Here is a 24,710-nt window from a genome sequence, read left to right as displayed (position 1 = left end):
TTCTCTAGGCTGGTTCTGGCCCGGCTGCACCTGCGTGTGGTTCCGCTGTCCGGCTCCCTGCTGTTCCGTAGCAGCAGCATGGGTGGCGCGCGGGACGTGGGTTGGGTGGCAGCAGGGCTGGTCCTGGGCGCCAGCGCCTGCTACTGTATCTACCGGCTGACTCGGGGACCGCGGCGAGGCGGGCGCCGGCTGCATCCTTCGCGGTCTGCAGGTGAGGCGATGGGCTGCCCGGCAGGTGGACTGGTTTGGGATTCCGACACCACCTCAGGCCAGGCTGGGTCGGAGGTGCCGTAAACACTCGTGATTGCATGAGGAGGAAGGCTAGAGGTAGACGAGTCTGGAAGCCCAGGTTGGGTGGGTCCTGAGCCGCTTCCCTGCTCCCACTTCTTTGTTTAAAATAAGGGCTGAAAACATTGCCTGAAGTGTCCTGTTACTTCCCTCCGGCTTCACAGCCGAGAGCTGAGGTTTCTCCGAGCCAAGTAGGTTGCCACTCATTTTAAAGTTTGACATGAGCCTTTGTGTTGTTACTGTAAGAAGGTTCTTAGGGGCCTTCTCGTAGTTACTTCAAGGAGGGATTCCCGAGGTGCAATTCTGCCAGTACTTTGCGGCACTTGTCCTGGGAGGTACCTTTAAGTCATCCGTAGCATCCCTTCTACCTGGGTGTGTGTTTTGGAAATATGCACCTCAGCCTACAGCCTTCTAAAAGGGTTAAGTCGTGAAAACTGTTGGGGAAACTATTTGAAATTAAATCTGCCGACCAAAACCTGCCCTTCTCAAAGGTAGAGAAATGTATTTGCTTTTAAATTGAGTAATCATTAAAACTTTTACTGATACCACATCTCTGTGTACCTGGGTCTATGCAAAATAAGCAGTAGTTTGCCCGTAAAACAAGAGGACAATACCATTTTCCTCCCTGAGAGTTAAGGGAGTTGGTGGGAGCTAATTGCCTTTCCCAAGAACAAAAATAAGGCACCGTTAAAGGTAGATAGAAAACATGTCTTTGGCTTGTACAACTAGCATTTACTTTTCAAAATTTGCACTTATTAGAAGGGACCAGGAACAATTGTGGGTTTCTATTCCAGCCTTCCATTTCCTTCAGGAAATGCTGAAAAAAAAAAAAAAAAAAAAAAAAAAAAGAAGGTTGTGCACAGAGCCTTTGCCTGTGGTCACAGAGGAAAGCAGTTTTTGAAAATGACCCATTTGCCCTGTTTACAAAGCCTGATTAGTAGGGTTTTTGTTTGGTTGGTTGTTTTTTGGGTTGTTTGTTTGTTTGCTTATTTTTCCTCTTTCAAATATTTCTATACAAGAATACTTGGGTAAGTTTTTGTTGGTGGTGGTGGTGGTGGGTTTTTCTTGGTTTTGCTTTTTTAAGGCAGAAGATCCGATGTATCCCTGGCCTGGAATTCAGTGCATAGCAGAAAACTCGAACTTCTGATCCACCTGTTTCCATCTCCTGGGTGGCTGGGCCTGACAGCATTCATCATTACACTTTGGTACTGAGAAGGAAACCAGACAGCTTTTTTCAGACAGCAAAAAATAGGTTGCCCACAGCCCCTTCCCAAAGTTCTACCCTTATATTTGCAAAAAATCTGTTCTTGCCCTAAACTGTTAAGAAGTGTGTAATTCCTCTTGTGAAGGTTGTTGGTTCAGTAGAGGAAGGTGTTGCCCAGCTTTAATTCTAGCACTACCAGGCTGAGTGAGGTAGGAAGATCAAGAATCAATGCCAGTGTCAGCTAACCTGTCTCCAAAACCAAGTCTCTTTGAGGCCATTGAAAAAGATAGAAACAGTATCAAATTATTCAACTTGATATAAAAAACTGATCAATGTAATATAAACTAATTCAATCATTACTAAAGAAAACCTATCAGGGAACTAATACACAGAGGCCAGATGGACATGTATGGAGAATTGATAGAATCATATGTTATTTATTGCATTAATATATTTTTAAAACTACATACTAGTGTGTAAAAGTTGTAACGTTAAGAATAGAAAGACATGTTCTTAAATTGATGGGGAACACTTATCAAAAGGCAAAGGCAAAGATACTTTAGTCAAAGGTATTTAATATTAAAGCATTAATTGCATCTTTATTAAGTTCAAGAATAGGAGAGGTTCTTTCACAGCTATTGAGCATTGTCCTCAAGAAAGAAAAAATCATAAAACTTATTAAGTACAAAGGAAGCAAAATTATAGAAAAAGAAAGAAAATTCTAATTTGTAAATGACTCATTTTGAGTCAGAAACGTGCCAGAGAATTAACTGAGAATCAGATATGGTGAGCTGGGATGCAGCAGAAACACACTTTGTGGCTTCTTATAGCTAAGCACTATGTACAAGAATTCAATATAAATTTACTTGAAAAGATTCATTCATAATAATTCCTAAAACTCGGAATATCACCTAACAGGACGCCTGAATGTAGATAACAACACAGTGCCACACTGGAAACATGATTGAGCTGTTTTTATAGGTTTCCTGCCTTTCAGACTCTTAAAAGGATAATCAGTCCACCTTATCTACTTAGTACAAAAACCAGTGCCATAGTTAATCAGTGCTCTGTAGGCAAATGTCCAGTCAGGTAAGGGTACCTGATGTTTAAAATAAGAGAAAAAATGCTGTCTGCATTAGGGGTGCCTAACTAATAGACATATATCACATAGGCCATTGGCTAATATTCGATGGCTATGGGCTGTCATATCCTACATAAACTCAGAATAATAGTATTATCTTCCTTCTAGGGATGCCTGAGAATCAAATGATATAAAACATGTAAAGTAGAGGTTGAAGAGATGGCTCAGCTGTTAAGAGAACTGACTGCTCTTCCAGAGGTCCTGAGTTCAATTCTCAGCAACTGCATGGTGGTTCACAACCATCTGTAATGGGATCCAATGCCCTCTTCTGGTGTTTCTGAAGATAGCTACAGTGTACTCACATACATAAAATAAATAAATCTAAAAAAATACACACACACACACCCTGGGGAGGGGGACATCTAAAGTGCTTAAATGCCAAGCAGCCGTCTACAAAGCCTCTGACATTGGCCTGCCTACTGAGAAAAGATTACTGGTTTTTTATCCTTTTAGACTCTGGCCAAAAGAAAAGCGTAAGCATGCTTTTGCACACACTGCACCTCCCCTGTCCTCAGTAGCTCTTTCTCCTCCCACAGGCCAACCTCCGTTGCATCCATGTACATCCTTAAAGCCATGACCTTCTTCCTCTAATCACGCTTCCCAGCAGATACCAAGATTTATAGCTTGCCTGCCTTGTGGTTTTTTTCTCAAACATGAAAATTGTCCCTGAGCTTTAAAAAACCAAACAACTGTACCTAGCATGAGAGTATATGTTTGAACACTTCAAATATTAAAAACAAAACTGGTGATTTTCAGTGAATTCTAAGTGACTTTGTTCTTACGCAGAAGACCTAACCAATGGCTCCTATGATGATATCTTAAATGCGGAACAGCTTGAGAAACTTCTGTACCTGCTGGAATCAACCAACGATCCTATAATTACTGAAAAAGCCTTGGTCACCTTAGGAAATAATGCAGCCTTTTCCACTAACCAAGTAAGCCTCGTCTCTGAACACAGTAGCTATGGCCCCATACTTACCTCTCAGAGCCTCCATATCATGGCCACTTGTGCTTACAACAGTATTTGCTTTTCTTTGCTTCAGAAAATCACAGCCAGATAATGACACAGAAAGCAGTTTCTCAGAAGCTGGACACTGACGTCACGTTCATTATACTTCCTGATCAACACTAAGCAGAAAGTGGTCTTTTACTTAAAGTTGAGCAGTGCCTTCATGAAACAGCGAAAGCATTAGCATTTAAGTATATGCCATAATAAGACAGCCAGTCTTGGTGGAGAGGACCTGATGTAGGTGGTCCTTCAGCCAGTGGTAACCACAAATCGGTGTAAATGGCTGAGACCCAAGAGTATAATTTGAATGTTCTTCCCCTACAGTGCATGAGGAAAAACAGTTTGTGTTTTTTTTTTTTTTTTTTTTTCACCAATGCTTCTTGTTAACATTCACACCAATGCAGATTTACTTTGAGCTAAAAAAATTGAAGGTTTTGCTACTAAAAATGATAGATGTTTGGGGAAATACATGCATTTAAGGTGATTATACAATGTATGCATATAGTAAAACATACAAACTACTCCATTAATGTATAGTGTGGGGGGGGGGGGGATGTTTATGTGTCAGTTAAAACAAAGTCAGTGGGTAAAGTGCACTGTCCCATGTAAAACCCAGGCTTGGTGCCATGCACTGTAATTCCAGCATGTACTGTGTAGTTGAACCCAATTAACACTATTTAAATTGATCCTGGCAGCGCATGGTTTTTTTTTGCTACCCACCCCAATGTTTTGGGTTCTCGAAAGAAATACACACACTCACACACACACAAACACACACAACCTTTATATTTGGATATATGTCTTAGACAGCTCAATGGCTGAGCCACTTCTTAACCTCATTGTAGCTGATGTACCTTCTGATATTCCAAAGTAATTATTAAAATCTGTATTCCATCTTTGCTATCTCAGACCCAGATCTTTCTCTGTATATGGGTAGAATTAGTATCTTTTCTTATTTAATTTAAATCTATCTTATTTACTGTATAAGCCTATTTTCAGGCCGACAGTGTTATATGCCGAGTTAAGGTATCTCAGAATTCCTGTGGAACCCACATTCAAAGAACCTAGTTGTTTGCCATAGTGTAGACTTTTAAATTTTCCTTTAAAGCAGTTACCATTATTTCTCCTTTCTATCCTTAAAAATGATTAAATGAATTTTTATTTATTTTCTCTTTTGGGGATTAATATCTCTGTGGATATATATATATATATATATATATTCACTTTTCTTTTTATATGAATTGAATTAATATCCTTTCCTATTTAACTTAAGTTAAATTTCTTTTATTTATATTATACTTATATTATTATTTATATTATACTTATATTTACTGTATAAACCTATTCTCGGGCTGGCTGTGTCATATGCCAGGATAAGCAATCCTAGAATTCTAGTGCAGCCCACATTCAGAGAACCCAATTGTTTATGAAGCATTGACTTCCTAAAATTTTATTACATCTAATCTCTTTAGTTGATTGTAGGAGGCACACGGCCTCTACAGTCTGTCTCTCTCTGCCTTCTGAGCAGCCTGTCTCCTTGTACAGCAGGGGCTCCCAGCACCTCTGAGCTCAGTCTCTCTGAGGCTGCTTAGAAGCCTTTGAGAAGAGCTCAGTCTAGGTTCTAAGCCCACCACCCTGAGTTGTCTGGGTCAGCTTGAGGGATAAAGCCAAGTCCTAGCTTACAGCATGAACCCCAGCATTATGTGCACCAATTTAGCATGCCTTTTGTCCTAGTCCCAAACCCATGAAGCTTGGACAAAACCCACACACCTCTGCTAAGAAACCAGTTCTCTCCACTTCCTAGTCTTAAGGCATGGTGCCTGTTTTCTATTTGGGAATATCCAGTTAATTTGGTTTTTGTTTTTTGTTTTTTTCGAGACAGGGTTTCTCTGTGTAGCCCTGGCTGTCCTGGAACTAACTCTGTAGTCCAGGCTGGCCTTGAACTCAGAAATCTGCCTGCCTCTGGCTCCCAAGTGCTGGGATTAAAGGCGTGCGCCACCACCGCCCGGCCCAGTTAATTTTTAATAGTGAGTTGAAGCCCTACTTTGGGCACCATTTATAGTTGAACCCAATTAATGCTGTTCAAGTTGATCCCAGTGGTGGTGGTGGACATTCTTCCTTCTTCGCTACCTACCCTAATGTTTTGGGTCTTCTCTCTCTCTCTCTCTCTCTCTCTCTCTCTCTCTCTCTCTCTCTCTCTAACACACACACACACATACAGCCTTTATCTTTGGATATGTCGTAAACAGCTCAATGGCTGGGCCACTTCTTAACCTTCCTGTGACTGATGTACTCTCCTATACTAGTCCTCAGTTATTATTACTAGAATCTGTATTCCATGTTTGCTGCCCCTGACCCAGACCTGCAGCCCCCTCGTCTGCATTCCATAGCACTTACATGATGACTATCTGTCTTCTGCAGCTCTCAGGCCTGGTGTCTCTCTTCATTCCCCTCCATGGCAGCCAGTCTCTCCCTCCTCCTCAGTCCCTTGCCTGGGAATCCTAAAAGTCCCACCTCTGTCTCCCTGCCCAGCTATTGGCTGCCAGCAACTTTATTTACCAACTGGGGGCAGGGGTCCTCATTGTCTTATATGTGGATGTGTGGATTCTCATGCAATTTTGGGTACTATATTAATATTATAAAACGACATTAGACCAAATCCACAACACATTGTAATCCTAGCACTAGGGAAGCAGTGACAGGTAATCCACAGGGCTCATTGGTGTAAGCGTAGCCTAATCAACAAGCCCCAGATGCTAATGAGAGACCCTGTCTCAGAAATAAGACAGTTCCTTAGAAACAATACCTCTGGCTCATGTATGTGAAATGATCCCTCATACACGAATATTCACACCCCACATATCAAAAGAAGAGTAAATAATGACATTAAATAAGTAAGTGTGAAATTAGGCCTGAGGAGGCAGCTCAGTGGCTGAAGTGCTCACCTTACAAACTAAAAAAGCCAGGTGTGGCACACACTTGTCACCTTAGTTCGAGCAAGGTGGACACAGAACAGTGATCCCTGAAGCTCCCCAGCAGTCAGCCTCATGTATGTGGTTGCACAGATTATACATATTAGTGATTAGCTTTTACTCACCGTAATGAATGTGTCGCATTTAACCAAGAATGATGTACTCCATGTTTCCTGTGTCTTTCGTCCTGTCTGTCATGAGTCCCTATGTGTGTCTGCTTGCTGAATGCCCATGAGTGATGTCTGTGCCTACAAAGATCCTCACTCTTTATTTATTGAATAGTGTCTTAGTCAGGGTTTCTACTGCTATGAAAAGACACCATGACCATGGCAATTATAATGAAAAACATTTCACTGGGGCTGACTTACAGTTCAGAGGTTTAATTCATTATTGTCATGGTGGGAAGCATGGTGGCAAGCATGGTGGGAAGCATGGTGGCAAGCATGGTGGGAAGCATGGTGGCATGCAGGCAGACATGGAGATAGAGAGGGAGCTGAGAGTTCTATGTCAGGGTCAGCAGGCAGCAAGCAGGTAGGGAAACTGAGCTACTAGGCCTGGCTTGAGCATCCGAAACCTCAAAGCTAGCCTTTAGTAACCTTCTCCGATAAGGCCACACCTCCTAATAAGGCTTCTGCCTATGGGACTGTAGGGAACATTTTCATTCAAGCCACCACACACAGCATAGAAAACATCATGTGGGACACTTTATAAAAATCAGTGACGATTTTACAGGGATTAAGTTACTGGCCCCAGCTGATCACAAGTGACCCTGATAATAAACCCTGTTTCTCAGCCAGAAGCCATAAGTAGTTTCAGATTCTCTGTTTGCTACTGTCAGCTAATGCATTATTCTGGGTCAGGGGCAAGAAAGAAACTAACTCAAGACTACAGCTGTGTATTAGTTTAGATTGTAAACGCTGATTGCTGATTTCATGGGAAACCCAAGACAATGTTGGTTGTTATATTTCTTTCTTTCTCTCTCTCTCTCTCTCTCTCTCTCTCTCTCTCTCTCTCTCTCTATCTCTCTCTCTCTCTCTCTCTCTCTCTCTCTCTCTCTCTCTCTCTCTTTGTTTTTTGTTCTTTCGAGACAGGGTTTCTCTGTGTAGTCCTGGCTGTCCTAGAACTCACACTAGGCTGGCCTTGACCTCAAAAATCTGCCTGCTTCTGCCTCCCAAGTGCTGGGATTAAAGGTGTGCACCACCACTGCCCGGTGTTATATTTTTCTCTCAAAGCAGGTAAAAACAGTTTGAGTACACAATAAGCTAGCAGTCTTAAGTGACTTCCAAGTGTATTATTAACTTCGGCTATTAGCAAAAACTCCAGTCTTAGAATATTACTTAGAATATTACTTAGAATATTGCTCTTATATTCTAATAACATTTTCTCATAAACATTAATGATGTATATTGGACAGTTAGTCGATCATTTCTTGGTACCTGAAATTAGGAACATTTTCTTGCATTTTATAGTTTTTGATGAAATTCGGATTTACTAATAATTTTTCCAACCTGGAAACTTATGCATGAGAGTAATTTCAGAGTATTACGTATCCATACTTGGTGAGTCCCAGGCAATGAAAGAGCTGTCTCAATAAATAAATAAATAAACAAATAATAAAATAAAAAGGAATGATAGCAGAGGTTGCCCTCTGCATGCGCACATAAACACACACACACACACACACAATCATTCTAAGAAAAGTTTCTAAAAAGATTTGTATACGTGAAGATTGTTTCTCCAGTGTTAATTTTAGTTGCATTTCTAGATGCATGCAATCAATAAAAGGGCTACATATTAAAGCTATGGTCCGTTTTCTCCTCTCTCTTAGGCCATTATTCGTGAGTTGGGTGGTATTCCAATTGTTGGAAACAAAATCAACTCCCTGAACCAAAGTATTAAAGAGAAAGCTTTAAATGCACTAAATAACCTGAGTGTGAATGTTGAAAATCAAACCAAGATTAAGGTAAGTTATCTGGGCTAAAAATGCACCAGGTGTCTGTATAAAAGAGAAAGTGACTCAGGTAGGCAGGGAAGTGGACACTGCTCTGTAACCTCATGGGCAACAGCTACCTTTAAAGAAACTGACACATCACCTTTAAAGATTGCAGTGATCTTGTGCGCTGTGTAAAGGTTATCTTTGCATTATTCAGATGTTGATTTCTGCACTAGCAGAGAGTAGGACTTTGGAACTGTTATTTTAATGAACCATCATCTGTCTTTGTGGTTTGTAAATGTTCTTCTCCATTGCCTCAGCTTTAATAAAGAGCCGAGGGTCTGTAGCAGGGCAGGAGAGGATAGGAAGGACACTGGGTTAGAGATAGGAACTCTGAGAAAGATTCAGGCACAGAGAATCACCAGCCAGACACAGAGGCAGTCGGCCATACTGGGACTGAGTGAGAGGTAATGGCCATGTGGCCTAGTTAAATGGGTTAAGTAAGAAAGATGAGCTAGCTGGGAGGTAGCCTTGCTACGGCCTAAGCTTTCATAAATAATAAGTCTGTCATTACTGGGAGCTGGCGGGTCTAGACAATGTCCATGGAAACTAGAAAAGCACAGTCTCCTAGGTGGATTTCCATTTAACTCAGGAGTACTAAAAACAGTGAAGCCAGGTATGCAGAGCACACACCAGCAGAAGGACTCGGGAAACAAGAAACCAAGCAAACACAAATCAGTGTTTTAAACTTGGTTTTGTGGTACAGAATAGAGACACAGACAGGGTGTTATTTTTGATCTAAGTAAGCCGAGGAGGAGTAAGCCCTTAAGGTCAGGAGGAGAAAACAAATCCGCAGGAGAGTGGGTAAAAGATGGAGACAAGCAATTGATGGGAGTCGATTGCTACACTCAAACATCCAGTCTACCTTCGTAGGTCCCACCCTCCCCACCCACCAGGAGTCACAGTAAAACTGTGACCAAAGAGAAACAGGTGGCTCCTAAGTGTAATTTAGAACTTAAACATTTGATCTCTGCATCCTTACTGCCACATGGCCACATCTATGGGTATGGGTGCATTTGAAGTTTCTCATAAACATTAGTGATGTATATTGGACAGTTAGTCGATCACCTGAAATTAGGAACATTTTCTTGCATTTTATAGTTTTTGATGGAATTCAGATTTAGTAATAATTTTTCCAACCTGGGAACTCATGCATGAGATAGAAGTACAACCAAATGCTTCAGTGCATGTCCTCAGTGGAGGTCAGTAGTAGTTTGGCATTCACATACAGGCATAAGCACATGCAGTCGCCTCACTACTTAAGAGCAGTTTGAGCTAAATTTAGGCCTTTGGTCTCCACACAATGCCAGGTTATTAACAAAGACAGCTTTAAATAAAATGATCACCAAAGTTGGAGGGCCAGACACAAATGCCATCTTTCCTGAAGAACTTCTTCATCCTGAGCAGTCAAACCTACTCTGTTGTACAGAAAAGTAGCTGCTCAGTTTAAGGCTCTGAATAGCTGGAGTTGCTCAGTGCCTGTCTCTCGCCTTCAGATATACGTCCATCAAGTCTGTGAGGACGTCCTTGCTGATTCCCTAAACTCTGCCGTGCAGCTGGCTGGACTGAGGCTGCTGACAAACATGACAGTCACCAATGACTGCCAGCACCTGCTCAACAGCTACATCACTGGCCTGTTCCACCTGCTGCTTCTCGGAAATGGAAGCACCAAGGTAGGAATAGGAAGTGTGGCAATCAGTCCTGAAGAGCTGTTGCATCAAACTTACTGAGATGGAAATTCCAGTCCTGGAATGCCGGCCTGTACCTTTAATCCCAGCAGAGCAGGTAGATCTGTGAGAGTTCACAGTCAGCCTGGTCCGTATAGCATATCCCAACAGTCAGGACTGCATAGAAAAGCCCTGTATCAAAAAGAAAAAGTAGTCCACTTAAAGTTTATAAAAATACTTATAGGAGCCCAAGAAAGTGTATTACTTTTATCCCTAATACTGAATTGCAGAATCCATTTGTGGAGATCTCGTGCTGTGATTTTTGCCTCAGGTGGGTGGCCATTTTCTGAGAATCAGTAAAATCATGTTCTTCTGGGACCCCTGGCATTACCCAGAAATAGGAAGTAAAAGAATTCTGAGAAACAGTGACAGGAAGCTGTAACTTATGATAGACCAGTTTCTAAGATTAGCATACGAGGTAATGGGTTCCATTGATTTCTTTTTTGTATGTGGTTTGTATTTGTTTTATATATAGTTTGTTTTCTTAACTCCCCCTCTCCAGCCTTCTCCTCCCCAGTGTTCGTCTCCCTTTTCATGTCACATGCAGTCTATGCATTATCAACGTCGTCATTGTTATTATTACATTGATGTTTAGGAATGGAGGCACATGTCAAGGTCAGGTGACAACTCGCAGGAGTCAGTTCTCTCCAACATGTGGTCCCAGTGCTGATTGAACTCTCAGGGCTCTCAGGCTTGGTGGCAGTCCCTTTGCCCACTGAGCTTCAGGTGGGTGGCCATTTTAAACCAGCCCTGTTTTAGTTGTTTTTAAAAAAGGTTTTATTTTTTTATTTTATTGGTGTATAAGTGTTTATGGTAGGTGTGTGGTGGATGTGTGTATGTGTATGTGTTGATGGTGGATGTGTGTGCATGTGTGTCTTTATGGTAGGTGTATGTGTTTATAGTGGATGTGTGTGTGTATACGAGTTTGTGGGTGTGTGTATGGTAGATGTGTGTCTATGTTTATGGTAGATTGTGTGTGTGTTTACGGTAGGTGTCTGTTTATGGTGGATGTGTATGTGTTTATAGTGTGTGTGTGTGTTTATGGTAGATGTGTGTTTATGGTGTGTGTGTGTGTGTGTGTGTGTGTGTGGTAGGTGTTTTATGGTAGGTGTGTGTGTTTATAGTGTGTATGTGGTAGGTGTGTTTATGGTTGGTGTGTGTGTTTATGGTAGGTGTGTGTGTTTATGGTGGATGTGTGTGTGTGTTGTGTGTTTATGGTAGGTGTATGTGTTTATGGTAGGGGTGTGTGTGTGTTTATGGTGGATATGTGTGTGTATGTGTTTATGGTGTGTGTGTTTATGGTAGATGTGTATTTATGGTGGATGTGTGTGTGTGTGTGTGTTTATGGTGGATGTGTGTGTGTTTATGGTAGATATATGTGTATGTTTATGGTAGGTGTGTGTGTTTATAGTAGGGTGTGTGTGTGTGTATGGTAGGGGTGTGTGTTTGTTTATGGTAGATGTGTATGTGTGTGGTGGATGTGTGGCATGAAGCATATGTGGAAGTTAGAAGGCAGCTTTGTGGAATCAGTCTTCTCTTTCAGCCTGTACATGGATTTTTAGAGGACTAAACTCCTGGGCTGGCCTCAGTCTCATTGTGTAGCAGAGGCTGACTTTGGGCTTCTTATCCTCCCGATACTTCTGAGTGCTGGGGTCGCAGGCATACACTGCCTTGCCTGGTTTTATACTGTCCTGAAGATGGAACCCAGGCATGAACTCCACAGCTGTGCTGTGTCCCCAGCCCTCCATTACCCTCTTCACAAAATGGTTTGGCTCAGCCATTATCTGTTGAAATCTCCTTACATCCCAGCCATGCAGTATTAGGTGAAGGGGATCAGATACACGAAGGCTTCATTTGTCCCGTTGTACAAATGTAGGAGGCAGCAGAGGCAAAGCTGGCGACTAAGACCTCAGGAGACACCTCAGAGAGTCTGAGTGAATCCCTTGTGTTAAAGTCCATCCTTATTGCTGTGTTTTTAAAGCACACAGTAGTATGTAGATTGGCTAGTTGTAATGGTAAACTTGTGTTCTCAGACAGTTGAAAGCAAATGCATGGGTATTCGATTGTACCAGATGTGATTTTATTTTTAAATTTTATTTATTATCTGCATATATGATGGGAAAAGGGTGTGTGCCACATGGAAATCAGGGGACAACTTTTTTTTTTTTGTTTATGTATATGGGTGTGTTTTGTTGACATGTACATCTGCATAGTACAAGAGGACATCAGCTCCCATTACATGGTGAACCACCATGTGGTTGCTGGGAAGTAAACTCAGGACCTCTGGAAAAGCATCCAGTGCTCTTAACCACTGAGCCATCTCTCCAGCTCAGGACTTTGCACTGTGTATGTTTGCCAGGCTTTACTACAAGGGCTTTTCCTTCTGAGCCATCTAGCTGGCCCCAAGTTGGATTTTCTTTCTTCCTTTGTTTGTTTGTCTGTCTGTCTGTTTGTTGTTTCTTTCTTTCTTTTTTTGAGACTACACTGTGTGTCCTGGGCTGGTCTTGAACTCTCGGTGCTGAGATTTGTAGTTTAAGTGCCATTGTTGGGTGCATTAGTATTTAGGAAGGACCATTATGAAGATGTACCCCAAGTGTCTGGCATCATCTAAGTACTTCTGGAGTTAGCAGGATATAACTTCTGTAAGGAAGTGCCTCACTGTGGTCCAATGCTTCTGAGGTGATTGTATGTGGGTTTTCTACATCTCCTGTAGCCCAGCTTATTTGGGTCTGGTCCAGGACATGCCCAGGCATTCAAAATTAAATATAAGGGTTAGCCCAGCTCCAGGTGTACTGCTCTAGCTCCAGGCTATTTCCAGCCTCTCTCTCCCCAATGGAAGACGACTTCAGTATTTTAGGACCCAGGAAAATGCCTTCCCTCTGTGCTATAATGTTACTCCTGTATGCAAAAACTTCTTCCTTGACTGTCTCTGCACTGCTTTACCCAGAACCCAGAAGGAGCTCCAGCTCAGTTCAGAGGTGAGCAGGTGGGTTTGGATCTGTATATCTGTGTCTCAGTCTGGCTGATGAAGTCTACGACATCTGAAAAGATGACTCATGTCGTTTAGTTGTATTCTTCCGTTGCGTTGCCTAGAATTTTTCTATGATAGAAAATTAAACTTTTGGGGGAACTTGGCCACCCATTATGCCGTTCTTTCTCCATAAAAGCTGAGGGTAAAGTTCTAACTTGCAAATGCATTTTCTCATAGCCATTTGTCTCATAGTCACCCATCATGGATGCTCCTCAGGATGCCCTGGAGTGACTTTTAAAGGTCTTATTTCACTTGCAGTGGTAAACTCGCTGCACTCTAATCATCTGGGCCCGCACCACTGACTCAACAAATACTAAATCCTGGGAGGTGTCTGCAGTGAGAGCCCACAGCGTAAATGTCCTGCATCACCACAAGGTGGCGCCCGTGTCAAGAAAGGAGGGAAAACCAGAACTTCTGTTTCAAACCGAACTGTAGTCCATAAATGTGTTTAACCTATAAAGGACAGCAAGGTCACATTTCAGACACTAGCCAGCTGTTGCCCTTCCTTCCTTCTGGTTGGTTATGAGTGGACCTTCCAAGTTCACCCAGGTCCATCTCCTAGTCCATCAACTTGACAGGCAGGCACTTTATGTCTCAGACTGGGATTAGTGTTGCTGACAGCATCATGCTAGCTGAGATGCCCCAGTCGCTCTCAGGAGGGCACTGAAAGGTCAGAAATCACTCTGGCTGTCCTAAGAGTTCATAATTTACCTCAAAGCACCTGCCTGAAAAAACACAATCCTGCATAAACAGGTTGGCAGGATGCCCACTTTGGGTCTAAATGGGCCTCTAACGTCAGGCTTTTGTTTTAACCTCGCTCTCTTCTGCATTGCTCAACATTTTACCATGACCATGTGTTCATTTTACTAAACTTAGAAGATGGTAAAAATGAGATTAAGCAAAGCTTTACTGTCTTTACTTTAATAATTAAGTTCATATGTGACCAAAGGAGTTGTCGGCATACAGTATTATGTTCTAGGTCCAAGGTAGACCTTGCTAGGATGGTGTTTGCCTAGTCCAGGGGACTATAGGTTTGATCCTCATCACCCTCTCCCCCAAAGTTCTATGGTCAGTATCTATTGCCTGTTTAATAAGTTACAAAAATGTGCATTCTGAAGCCTTCCCGGGTCTAGAGAGAAGTGACATTATTTCTTCGTGGCTTTAGTACCCTCCTTCTCCTCCCTTTAGTTTCTGCTGTCTTGTAAAAAATGTAGGTTAGTGTTTTACAAAGAGACATCCTGGGACTGGGGCTCAGCACTTAATAGCATGTGTGGCTCTGGCAAAGGACCCAGTCTTGGTTCCAGACACCCACATAACTATTGGTAACTCCAGTTCCAGAGGCTCCAGTGCCCTCTTCTGACCTCTGTAGGCATTGCATGCACATGGTGCACGCACACACACACACACACACACACACACACATGTATATATATATGTCAAAAAGATTCCTATACATAAAATAAGTCTAAACATTTAAAGACATTCTAATTATTACTAATTTTTCAGAGATAAGAATGCTAGAAGTTTAATTAGGTATTAAACCATTTTAATATCACTTCCCATTTAAATGATCAAAAAACACTTTTCACATTTCATTTGAACCTCAGAGATTCATAATAAACCAGTAGAATAAAAGGATCCTGTGTTTAGTCACGATGACTAAACTATTCCAGAATTGTAACAACTCTCATGAGAACTGAACTACGCTTTGAGAGATTTCTGTTGCTTCAGAGACAGATTCTCCTTCTCAGCACTCATAACAGAGATTTAAGAGCTGGAGAGATGGTTCTATGTGTGAAGTGTTTGTTATGCAGACATGAGATCAGGAGTTCTGGTCCCAGTACCTTGGAGATGCTGTGTGGGTGGCCTGCCTGTAACCCCAGCACAGGGGGTGCGAGATACGGTCCCTAAAACAAGGCGGCCAGACTAGCTAAATTGGTGAATTCCGGGTTCAAGTGAGGACCCTGTTTCAGGGAGGAGGAGTAGTTTCAAGGAGACTCTGGCCTCCCCATGCACATACATGTGAGCATGTATCCACACATGTATAAACAGGGATAAAGAGGAAGATTTAACACACAACAGACTTACAGTAGAGAGAAGACTTTTGCTAAGTTCTTGTCTCCCCAGCAGTTGACCCAGAAAGTGAGGTTTAGATAGCACTGATGAGGGCCTCTCTGACAGAGGTGCTGAACACTAGAGGAGATGAGCAGAGACTTCAGGGAGAAGACAGAGCTAGGCCTTGAGGTGTAGATAGGAGTTTCCTGGGCAGTGGGCTGAGAGTATGGCATCTTAGAAGGGTTATGCATGCTGATCCAGTAAACCCAGTATTCTGTTGGCAGGTTCAGGTTTTGAAGCTGCTTTTGAATTTGTCTGAGAATCCAGCCATGACAGAAGGACTACTGAGTGCCCAAGTAAGTAGATTACCTACTTGGTTCATAAAAGCACACATACATAGATTACCCACCCGGTTTGTAAATGCACACATACATAGATTACCTACCTGATTTATTAATGCACATATACATAGATTTCGACAAATAGATCTGGAAAAGTTTGCCAAAAAACATTCACAGGAATTATTTCTGATGTATTAAGCATATTTTTTTTTTTCAAACTTTTCTCTGGCACCAGAGAACTTACCATCTTTGCCTAATTTGCAGTATATTTCTGTCAATGCATTTTAAAATTTGGTTTGTTTTATGCACATGTACCTCAGCATTTGCTGAAACAACAGTGTTGAATCCCCTGTGTATGCTCCATGCTGAGCTGAATGCCAGCACTAGCAAGTTCAGTGTTTCCATGGAACTTAGGAGAAGCAACCATGTTATTAACAAACTAGCAAGATTGTTAGAAACATGTAACAAATCGTTGAAACAGTCCCTGTGCTCTGAAGAAGTCCAAGCCCTGTGGGGGTGACTCGAAATTTTCTGCCTGCAGAAATAGAGCCACCTGTCCCCGTCGTCCCCATCGTCCCCTTCCCCCCCACCCCCATTCCCGGAACTGTGCATAAGCAGTAATACTGATTACTGATGAGTTCTTACAAAACTGGCTGGATCCTAAAATGGTTGGTTTCCCAAATGGCTACACTTTGAGGTTCCAAAGAAATCTTAGTTTTCTGCTAACAAAACCTCATTTTCACTTCTAACATAAAATAAAAATTACAGGTGTGTAAGTTAGGGGTTAAGGTTGCTTGCCTGGGGTCAGACTTACAGTGTTAACTAGTGGATGCTGTTTTAAACTACGACAATGACACTGGTTTGTCTTTCAGGTGGATTCTTCATTCCTTTCCCTGTATGACGGCCAAATGGCAAATGAGATTCTTCTTCGGGCTCTTACGATGTTTCAGAATATAAACAATTGCCTCAAAGTGGAAGGCCGGTTAGCCAATCAGCTTCCTTTTGCTGAAGGGTCGTTGTTTTTCCTGTTGTTTGGAGAAGAATGTGCACGGAAAGTGAAAGCATTGGCTCATCATCATGACGTGGATGTGAAAGAGAAGGCTTTAGCAATAAAGCCAGCGTTCTGACTGTTGCTTCTGTTTTACCAGAGAATCAAAGAGTAATGCAGTCTTACGTCAGAACCGGAACTTACACCTTCCCTTAAAGGGATCTTTCAGCTGATGGAGTTAAACAGTAAACGTCAGTGTGAGTAACTCTAATCCAACATGATGCTCAAAATGTTACATTTCAGAGGTTCAGATTTGGGGTTTGGGGCCTGAGTACAGTCTGGAACCTTCAGAGAGTGTGAATCACTTCTGGGGCAAACGTCTAGTTACGACCGTGGACGGGTTGCCATGCTCTTCAGGATTATTTTGAAGGATTCTACTACTATTAAATGACTATGAGGGGTTGCACTGAAGACACTGAAGTATGTATTGGTTTCCTGACGTGAACAGAGTGGCCTTTCTTTGTGCAATCCTCACTTCTGGGAGTGACTTGGAGTTGCTCATGAGACAGCATTCAGTGCTGAGTTGAAGACTGGAACTGCCACAGCAAGGGCCTTGTTCCTCAAAGCAGCGAATACTGCAAGCTCCAGTCCACCCCAACCCCACCGTACTGCTTGCAAGTCTGAGTTCATCATGAGACTCTGCCTGCAGCACAGATCAGTAAGACTGTACTTCCATTTACAGGGGAAAGGTTTTCTTACTGCTTACCCCCTTGTGTAAGATACTGGAGAGCAATCCAAGTTTCCACCCATAGGCAGCCAGGCAGACTAAGCAGCGGCCCTTTAAAAACGAGTGGCCTGATGAGTCTGACCGGATAGAGAAATACACCCATGAATTGGTTGTTTTAAAAGCATGTTGTGAAACAAAGTATTAGGGTCTTTTTTTTTTTTTTTCTCTTAATGATGATAAATACATTTATACATGGACAGAACATTTCTAGAATGATACGTGGGTCCCAGATGGGACTGGGACCTGGGTACATGGATTTCTTTGTGTACCTGTTTCTACTGTTCGGATTTCTACTGAGTATAAACTGTATAACTTTTTTAATAAAAGGGAAAAAATGCAAGGTGTACATAATTTCTTCCCCCTACTAACATTATTTTACTAAATTTCCTCACATTTTACTTGACTAAAATTAGAATACATAAAATTTTTTTAAATGTTTTCCAATTTGTTTTGTCTGTGTGTTTTGCCTGAACGCATGTATGTAAGGTCAGAAGGCATTGCAACTGGAGTAGGAGATGGTTGTGAGCCGCCATGTGGGTGCTGGGAACTGAACCCAAGTGCTAGTGCTTCTCACCACCGAGCCAGTTCTCTAAGCCCCTATAAACATTTCAGCTTTTTTTTTTTAAGTACTTTTATAATATTTATTTTATTTAGAAGATAGATTAGGCAGTTTTTACAATGTACATTAGACTACTAACAAGAGTAGAGTTTTTCAAAATTTATTTTCACTTTATACATACATCCTTTGAAATGTAGATTAGAAAAATAAAGTGAAAGCCATTCAATAGTGTGGTTGTGTTAGAGAGATGTGATGTATTTCACACCGAATGGAACTTCAGTAAACAGAAACAAACAAAAACCATGAGGAGGCCTAAAAAAAACTAGGCAGGCCCAATTCATTCCGGGGACCAGAATGCAAATCACACAAAAGGCCTCAAACAGTACGTGTGGGCACAAAAGCACTGCCAAGGCCACTCATCACGGAGAAATACTTAAGTTACATCAGTTGCTTAAGAGAATTCTTAGTATGGCTTACAGTAACATATCCGCTGCAGTGGTACCCAGTGGAGTGGTGTCCCCCAAGGCTGGCACCCATAGCCCTACCGTCTGGATTCATGTCTGCCTGCAGTGGGGAGCGGACACTTGCCTGGTTTTCCTGAAGCTAACTTTAAATGGAATCTTGTGCTTTAGTGCCTCTAAGCCATGTTCATGATACACAGTGTTATAGCACACATTTCCCCTTGACTGATGGGAACATTTTATATAAAAAAACCTATATTCTGATGATCACTCATATTGGCTATTCCCCTCTAAAGTCACAAGTGGGTGAGGTGTCAGCCTCCAGTTTGGTGTCTGGGCAGAAACAATGCATCATGGGAAGTATTGCTCTTCAGCTGTGCCTGTCTGCATCAGAGTGATATCTTAAGTTTTCTCCCTTAGGTTTCTAAAGTGCTTTAAAAACAATGATTCTCTGCCTGGAGGTAGGTTAACATTGTCCTCTTGTACATGGTGATATTGGGTCTGAATATAAGCTACTTGTTTGGGGGTAATTAAGTCCATGATTGAATGGAGGAAATTCTGATGAGAGGCCAAGGTGACATGCATCACCCTTGCAAATGCATCAAATTACTGAGTACTCCCTATATAATATTTGATATATATATAAAATTTGCTATGTTTTGTACCATGGTTCTAGAAAGCAGAAGCAGAATGTACCTTCACTAATACCCCGGCAGCTCACTTCCTTAAGGTTCATAACAAACCTGTGAATACAGAGGTGTACTGGGACAAAGACTCTGGCCAGCAGATACCCACAATCTTAAAAGGAAAATAGCTACTGACATTTCACAATGGCTTACTAAAAGGCACAATTGTGCTTATATGTCATTTAATGTAAAAATACCACATCCAAGTCATGTAAAACATGCTCCTAAATCTTACCGACATATATGGGGTTAGAGCTGACACCAGGATAGAGAAAGCAGAAAAAGAACAATTCCAGTGCATGGTGTGTTCACATCTAGGCGCTCCATTCTCTCCTTTGGGAGATACTTTAGTTACAGTTGTCCTTGGCAGAAAGTCTGCCTTTGAAATTAAAGACTTGCCCCAAGTCTCAAAACCCACTCTTCCCTTCTCTGCCCATCCACTTTGAATCTGGGAAGTGCAGCTGGGTAGATGATGCCCTCTTAGAAATGTAAGTACACGATGCTCACGGCGGCACACAAATGTGAACACTTGATGTCAAAGAGCTTCTTTTCATAGTAAAAATGATAATTTTATGCAATGTATATTTGAGCACAATAAAAAAAAATCTACTTTAAAAAACAATAAATTTAGCCCAAACACCTATGTTCTTATGCTTAACAAAATAAAATCACTTAACATTTGGCATGTAAGCTAATGTCTTCTCTCACTTGTAGCTCTAGTTGGCCTTGAACTTGTCACCTGTCTGCCTTATCCTTTGGAATGCTGGACTGCAGGCATACATCTCCATGGCCAGCAGTTAATCACCGTGTGGAGGTCAAGCTTATCATCATATGACTATAAGAAAGGTGTGTCTGTGTGTGTGTGTGTGTGTGTGTGTGTGTGTGTGTGTGTGTGATCTAGGTAGGTAAGCTTGACTCTCCTTTGTAGAAAGCCCTGAATAGAAAAATGGAACTTTAACATCAGTTTTTCACAACCTCAGAAATTTTAGTGCCACTAAAACATAGTGTTTTGATAAAAAATAATATTTTGCAATGTTTGTATCATTGGTATGAGTTTTTTAAAAATCTATATTGGCAGTTTCTTAAATAACCCATCCCGAAACTTCCACAGTTTATGTAAGTGAGTCTTATTAATTGGCAAGTTATAATACAAAACAAAATACACACTTGCAGAAATTGTTTCCTTGTGAAAATTGTCATAATATTTGTGAATTTCTTAGTCTTTTCATTTGTTGTCATGGAAATTCCTATTTTCATGTTTATTCAAAAGCCTTGTCATCAGTATTCAAGTACCGCGACTCTCCGTGCTTCAGGACGAAGAAATCCTCACAAGAAAGTCCATATCTTTCTAGAGCTTCATTCAGTCTCAGTGGTGGCTCTAAGTAATGCTGGTGGTGACGGGAAGAAAAGGAAAACTTAGAATCCACATACTTGATGGCCATTCCAAACAAGCACTCAAACTAAAAACAAATTCCAAACACCAAAAGTTGCCTACATAAAAACAATTCCCTTTCTTTTAAGTGAACCATTAGCAAATCAGACAAACACAGCTTCTTACCCAGTTGAAGCCATTAAACTGTCCAGTGCTGGATAAAAATAAGTCCATCCAAATGTGTGTGTGTGTGTGTGTGTGTGTGTGTGTGTGTGTGTGTGTGTGTACATGTGCCACCTTGCATCAGTGACATTAGATTACACAAAGTCTGATCCTGATCTCATGATACAATTACAGTGTAACTGGAATCAATACCAAGAAATGATACTAGAGGATTGGATGTTAACGTTTAAGCATGTGGGACGCTGTACATCTGTGTTTGTGCGGACAAGCAAATATTTCCCGATAGAGAAGGGTAGTACACATAAACCATGCCAGAAGATGAAGGTGGCACCCAGGAACAGACACTGCAGTACAGCACCCCCCCCCCCCACCCCTGCATTTCCTCAGTGATCTTAGCACCATAAAAAATGGCACAAAGCATGCTTCAGAATGTTTTTTGCACACTTGAATATTTTCTTAAAAAGTTGTATCTTGGCAAAATGTCCTGGCAGGCAAAGATACTAGATGTGAAGCCTGGGGTTCTGAGTTAGATTCCCAGACCCACATGGTATACGGTGAAAACTGATCCTCTCTGACCTCTGCATTCCTGGCACATATGCTCTGTACAAATACACAATGTAAATTATTTTGAAAGTGCAGACCAGCTCGCTTGGTCCTTTTGGCTGGGGTAGACACCTAGCTGGTCTGCTCCTGTGAAGACACCATATCTTGAGCCATCCTAGAGGAACCACTGCACTCAGAGCAACAGGATTTCAGGATCCCAGAGGTGGCCTGAGTCCCAGCAGTTCTTCCACCCAGGAGCTCAGGATCACAGGATCACAGGATCACAGGATCACAGGTTCACAGACACATCCATACTTTGAGGAGTTCTGACACAAGCAAGATAACAGTACAGACAGGCTCCAGTCAGAGACAGTGAGTGCAGGTAGAACTAGAGTTAACCAGATGGCGTAAGGAAAGTGCAAGAACATAAGCAACAGAAACCAAAGTTACTAGGCATCATCAGAACCAAGTTCTCACCATAGCAAGCCCTGGACACCCATCACACCAGAAATGTAGGATGCAGAATTAAAATCACTTCTCATGATGATGATGGAGGACTTTAAGAAGGACATAAATAACTCCCTTAAAGAAGTACAGGAGAACACAGGTAAACAGGTAGAAGCCCTTAAAGGGGAAACACAAAAATCCTTAAAGAACTACAAGAAAAACAACCAAACAGGTGAAGGAAAGAAAGCTACCCAGGATCTAAAAATGGAAGTAGAAACAATTTAAAATCTCAAAGGGAGACTAACCTAGAGAAAGAAAACCTAGGAAAGAAAACAGGAGTCAGAGACGCAAGCATCACCAACAGAATACAAGAGATAGAAGAGAGAATCTCATGTACAGAAAATACCATGGAAAACATTGACACAACTGTCAAAGAAAATACAAAATGCAAAAAGCTCCTAACCCAAAACATCCAGGAAATCCAGGACACAATGAAAAGACCAAACCTAAGAATAATAGGTATAGATGAGAGTGAAGATTCCCAACTTAAAGGGCCAATAAATGTCTTCAACAAAATTATAGAGGAAAACTTCCCTAACCTAAAGAAAGAGATGTCCATGAACATACAAGAAGCCTACAAAATGCCAAATAGACAAGACCAGAAAAGAAATACCTCCCATCACATAATAAGCAAAACATCAAATGCACAAAACAAAGAAAAAATACTAAAAGCAGTAAGGGAAAAAGGTAAAGTAACATATAAAGGCAGACCTATAAGAATTACACCAGACTTCTCAACAGTGACTATAGAAGCCAGAAGATCCTGGACAGATATCATACAGACCCTAAGAGAACACAAATGCCAGCCCAGACTACTATACCCAGCAAAACTCTCAATTACCATAGATGGAGAAACCAAGATATCCCATGACAAAACCAAATGTACACAATATCTTCCCACAAATCCAGCACTTCAAAGGATAATTGATGGAAAACTCCAACACAAGGAGGGAAACTACAACCTAGAAAAAGCAAGGAAGTTATCTTCCAACAACCCCCAAAGAAGATAGCTTACACAAACATAATTCCACCTCTAATAACAAACAGGAAGGAACAGTCATTTTTCCTTAATATCTCTTAACATCAATGGACTTGATTCCCCAATAAAAAGATGTAGCCTATCAGACTGGATACATAAACAGGACCCAGAATTTTGCACATACAGGAAACGCACCTCCGTGACAAAGACAGAAACTACCACAGAATAAAAGGATGGAAAACAATTTTCCAAGCAAATGGTCCCAAGAAACAAGCTGGAGTAGCCATTCTAATATTAAATAAAATCGACCTTCAACCAAAAGTAATCAAAAAAGATAAGGACACTTCATATTCAAAGGAAAAAATCTACCAAGATGGACTCTCAATTCTGAACATCTATGATCCAAATGCAAGGGCACCCACATATAAAAGAAATTACTAAAGCTCAAAGCACACATTGCACCTCACACAATAATGGGGAAGTTCAAAACCCCACTCTCAGCATAGACAGATCATGGGAGCAGAAACTAAACAGAGACACAATGAAATTAACAGAAGTTATGAACCAAATGGATTTAACTGATATCTATAGAACATTTCATCCTAAAACAAAAGAATACACCTTTTTCTCAGCACTTCATGGTACCTTCTCCAAAATAGACCATATAATTGGTCACAAAACAGGCATCAACAGATACAAAAAGATTGAAATAATCCCTTGCATCCTATCAGATCACCATGGACTAAGGCTGGTCTTCAATTGTAACAAAAACAATGGAAAGCCCACATATGCATGGAAACTGAACAATGCTCTACTCAATGATGACATCATCAAGGAAGAAATAAAAAAAGAAATTAAAGACTTTAGAATTTAATGAAAATGAAGGGTCTTCATACCAAAACTTATGGGATACAATGAAAACTGCACTAAGGGGAAAACTCATGGCTGTAAGTGTCTACAAAATGAAACTGGAGAGAGCATACATTAGCAACTTGATAACACACCTGAAAGCTTTAGAACAAAAAGAAGCAAATGCGCCCCAGAGGAGTAGATGGCAGAAATAATCAAACTCAGGGCTGAAATCAACCAAGTAGAAACAAAAAGAACTATACAAAGTATCAACAAAACCAGGAGCTGGTTCTTTGAGAAAATCAAAAACATAGATAAGCCCTTAGCCAGACTAACCACAGGTCTCAGAGACAGTATCCAAATTAATTAAATTAGAACTGAAAAGGGAGACATAACAACAGAAACTGAGGAAATTCAAAAATCATCAGATCCTACTACAAAAGCTTATACTGATGGAAACTGGAAAATCCGGATGAAATGGACAATTTTCTAGAGAGAAACTAGGTACCAAAGTTAAATCAGGAGCAGATAAATTATCTAAACAGTATCATAACCCCTAAAAAAAATAGCAACAGTCATTAAAAGTCTCCAAACCAAAAAAAAGCCCAGGACCAGATGGTTTTAGTGAAGAATTCTATCATATCTTCAAGGAAGACCTAATACCAATTCTCTTCAAACTATTCCACAAAATAGAAACAGAAGGAACACTACCCAATTTGTTGTATGAAGCCACAATCATGGTCATTCCTAAACCTCACAAAGACCCAACAAAGAAAGAGAACTTCAGACCAATCTCCCTTATGAATATCGATGCAAAAATATCCAATAAAATTCTCACAAACACATCAAAACAATCATCCATCATGATCAAGTAGGCTTTATCCCAGGAATTTGGGGATGGTTCAATATTTGGAAATTCATCAATGTAATCCACTGTTTAAACAAACTCAAAGAAAAAAAACCACATGATCATCTCACTAGATGCTGAGAAAGTATTTGACAAAATTCATCATCTCTTCATGGTAAAAGTCTTGG

The 24,710-nt window shown here is 41.2% G+C and overlaps 2 protein-coding genes across 7 annotated transcripts in view; one reads left to right on the top strand and one right to left on the bottom strand.

Annotated features, from left to right (window-relative positions):
- Positions 1-49: 49 nt before the first annotated feature.
- Positions 50-17,876, top strand: Armc10 (armadillo repeat containing 10). Of its 2 annotated transcripts, none has more exons than XM_076932127.1 (6): positions 50-211; positions 3,423-3,568; positions 8,443-8,577; positions 10,104-10,280; positions 15,705-15,776; positions 16,634-17,876. In XM_076932127.1, exons 1-6 carry the CDS (start codon positions 79-81, stop codon positions 16,886-16,888), a joined length of 918 nt encoding a protein of 305 aa, XP_076788242.1. In that variant the 5' UTR covers positions 50-78; the 3' UTR covers positions 16,889-17,876. The 2 variants fall into 2 exon arrangements, with proteins under 2 accessions (XP_076788242.1, XP_034356070.1); XM_034500179.2 differs by having other exon boundaries at positions 3,420-3,568.
- Positions 17,877-18,239: 363 nt separating this feature from the next.
- Positions 18,240-24,710, bottom strand: part of Napepld (N-acyl phosphatidylethanolamine phospholipase D) — a 39,384-nt gene continuing 32,913 nt past the window's right edge. For all 5 annotated transcript variants that reach the window (XM_034500176.2, XM_076932123.1, XM_034500177.2 and 2 more), the window contains exon 5: positions 18,240-20,630. In XM_034500176.2, the coding sequence (XP_034356067.1) occupies positions 20,502-20,630 (129 nt within the window). In that variant the 3' untranslated portion in view covers positions 18,240-20,501. The remainder of the gene's footprint in view (positions 20,631-24,710) is intronic.

Source organism: Arvicanthis niloticus, chromosome 4, assembly GCF_011762505.2.
Source record: "Arvicanthis niloticus isolate mArvNil1 chromosome 4, mArvNil1.pat.X, whole genome shotgun sequence".
NCBI classification, from domain to species: Eukaryota; Metazoa; Chordata; class Mammalia; order Rodentia; family Muridae; genus Arvicanthis; species Arvicanthis niloticus.
This window is presented reverse-complemented; position numbering and strand designations above follow the sequence as displayed.

Coding starts and splice junctions, on each gene's coding strand:
- Armc10 (XM_034500179.2), top strand. CDS start 79: ATGGGTGGCGCGCGGGACGTGGGTTGGGTGGCAGCAGGGCTGGTCCTG. Junction 212..3,419: donor GCATCCTTCGCGGTCTGCAG/GTGAGGCGATGG, acceptor GTTCTTACGCAG/AAGACCTAACCAATGGCTCC. Junction 3,569..8,442: donor CAGCCTTTTCCACTAACCAA/GTAAGCCTCGTC, acceptor CCTCTCTCTTAG/GCCATTATTCGTGAGTTGGG.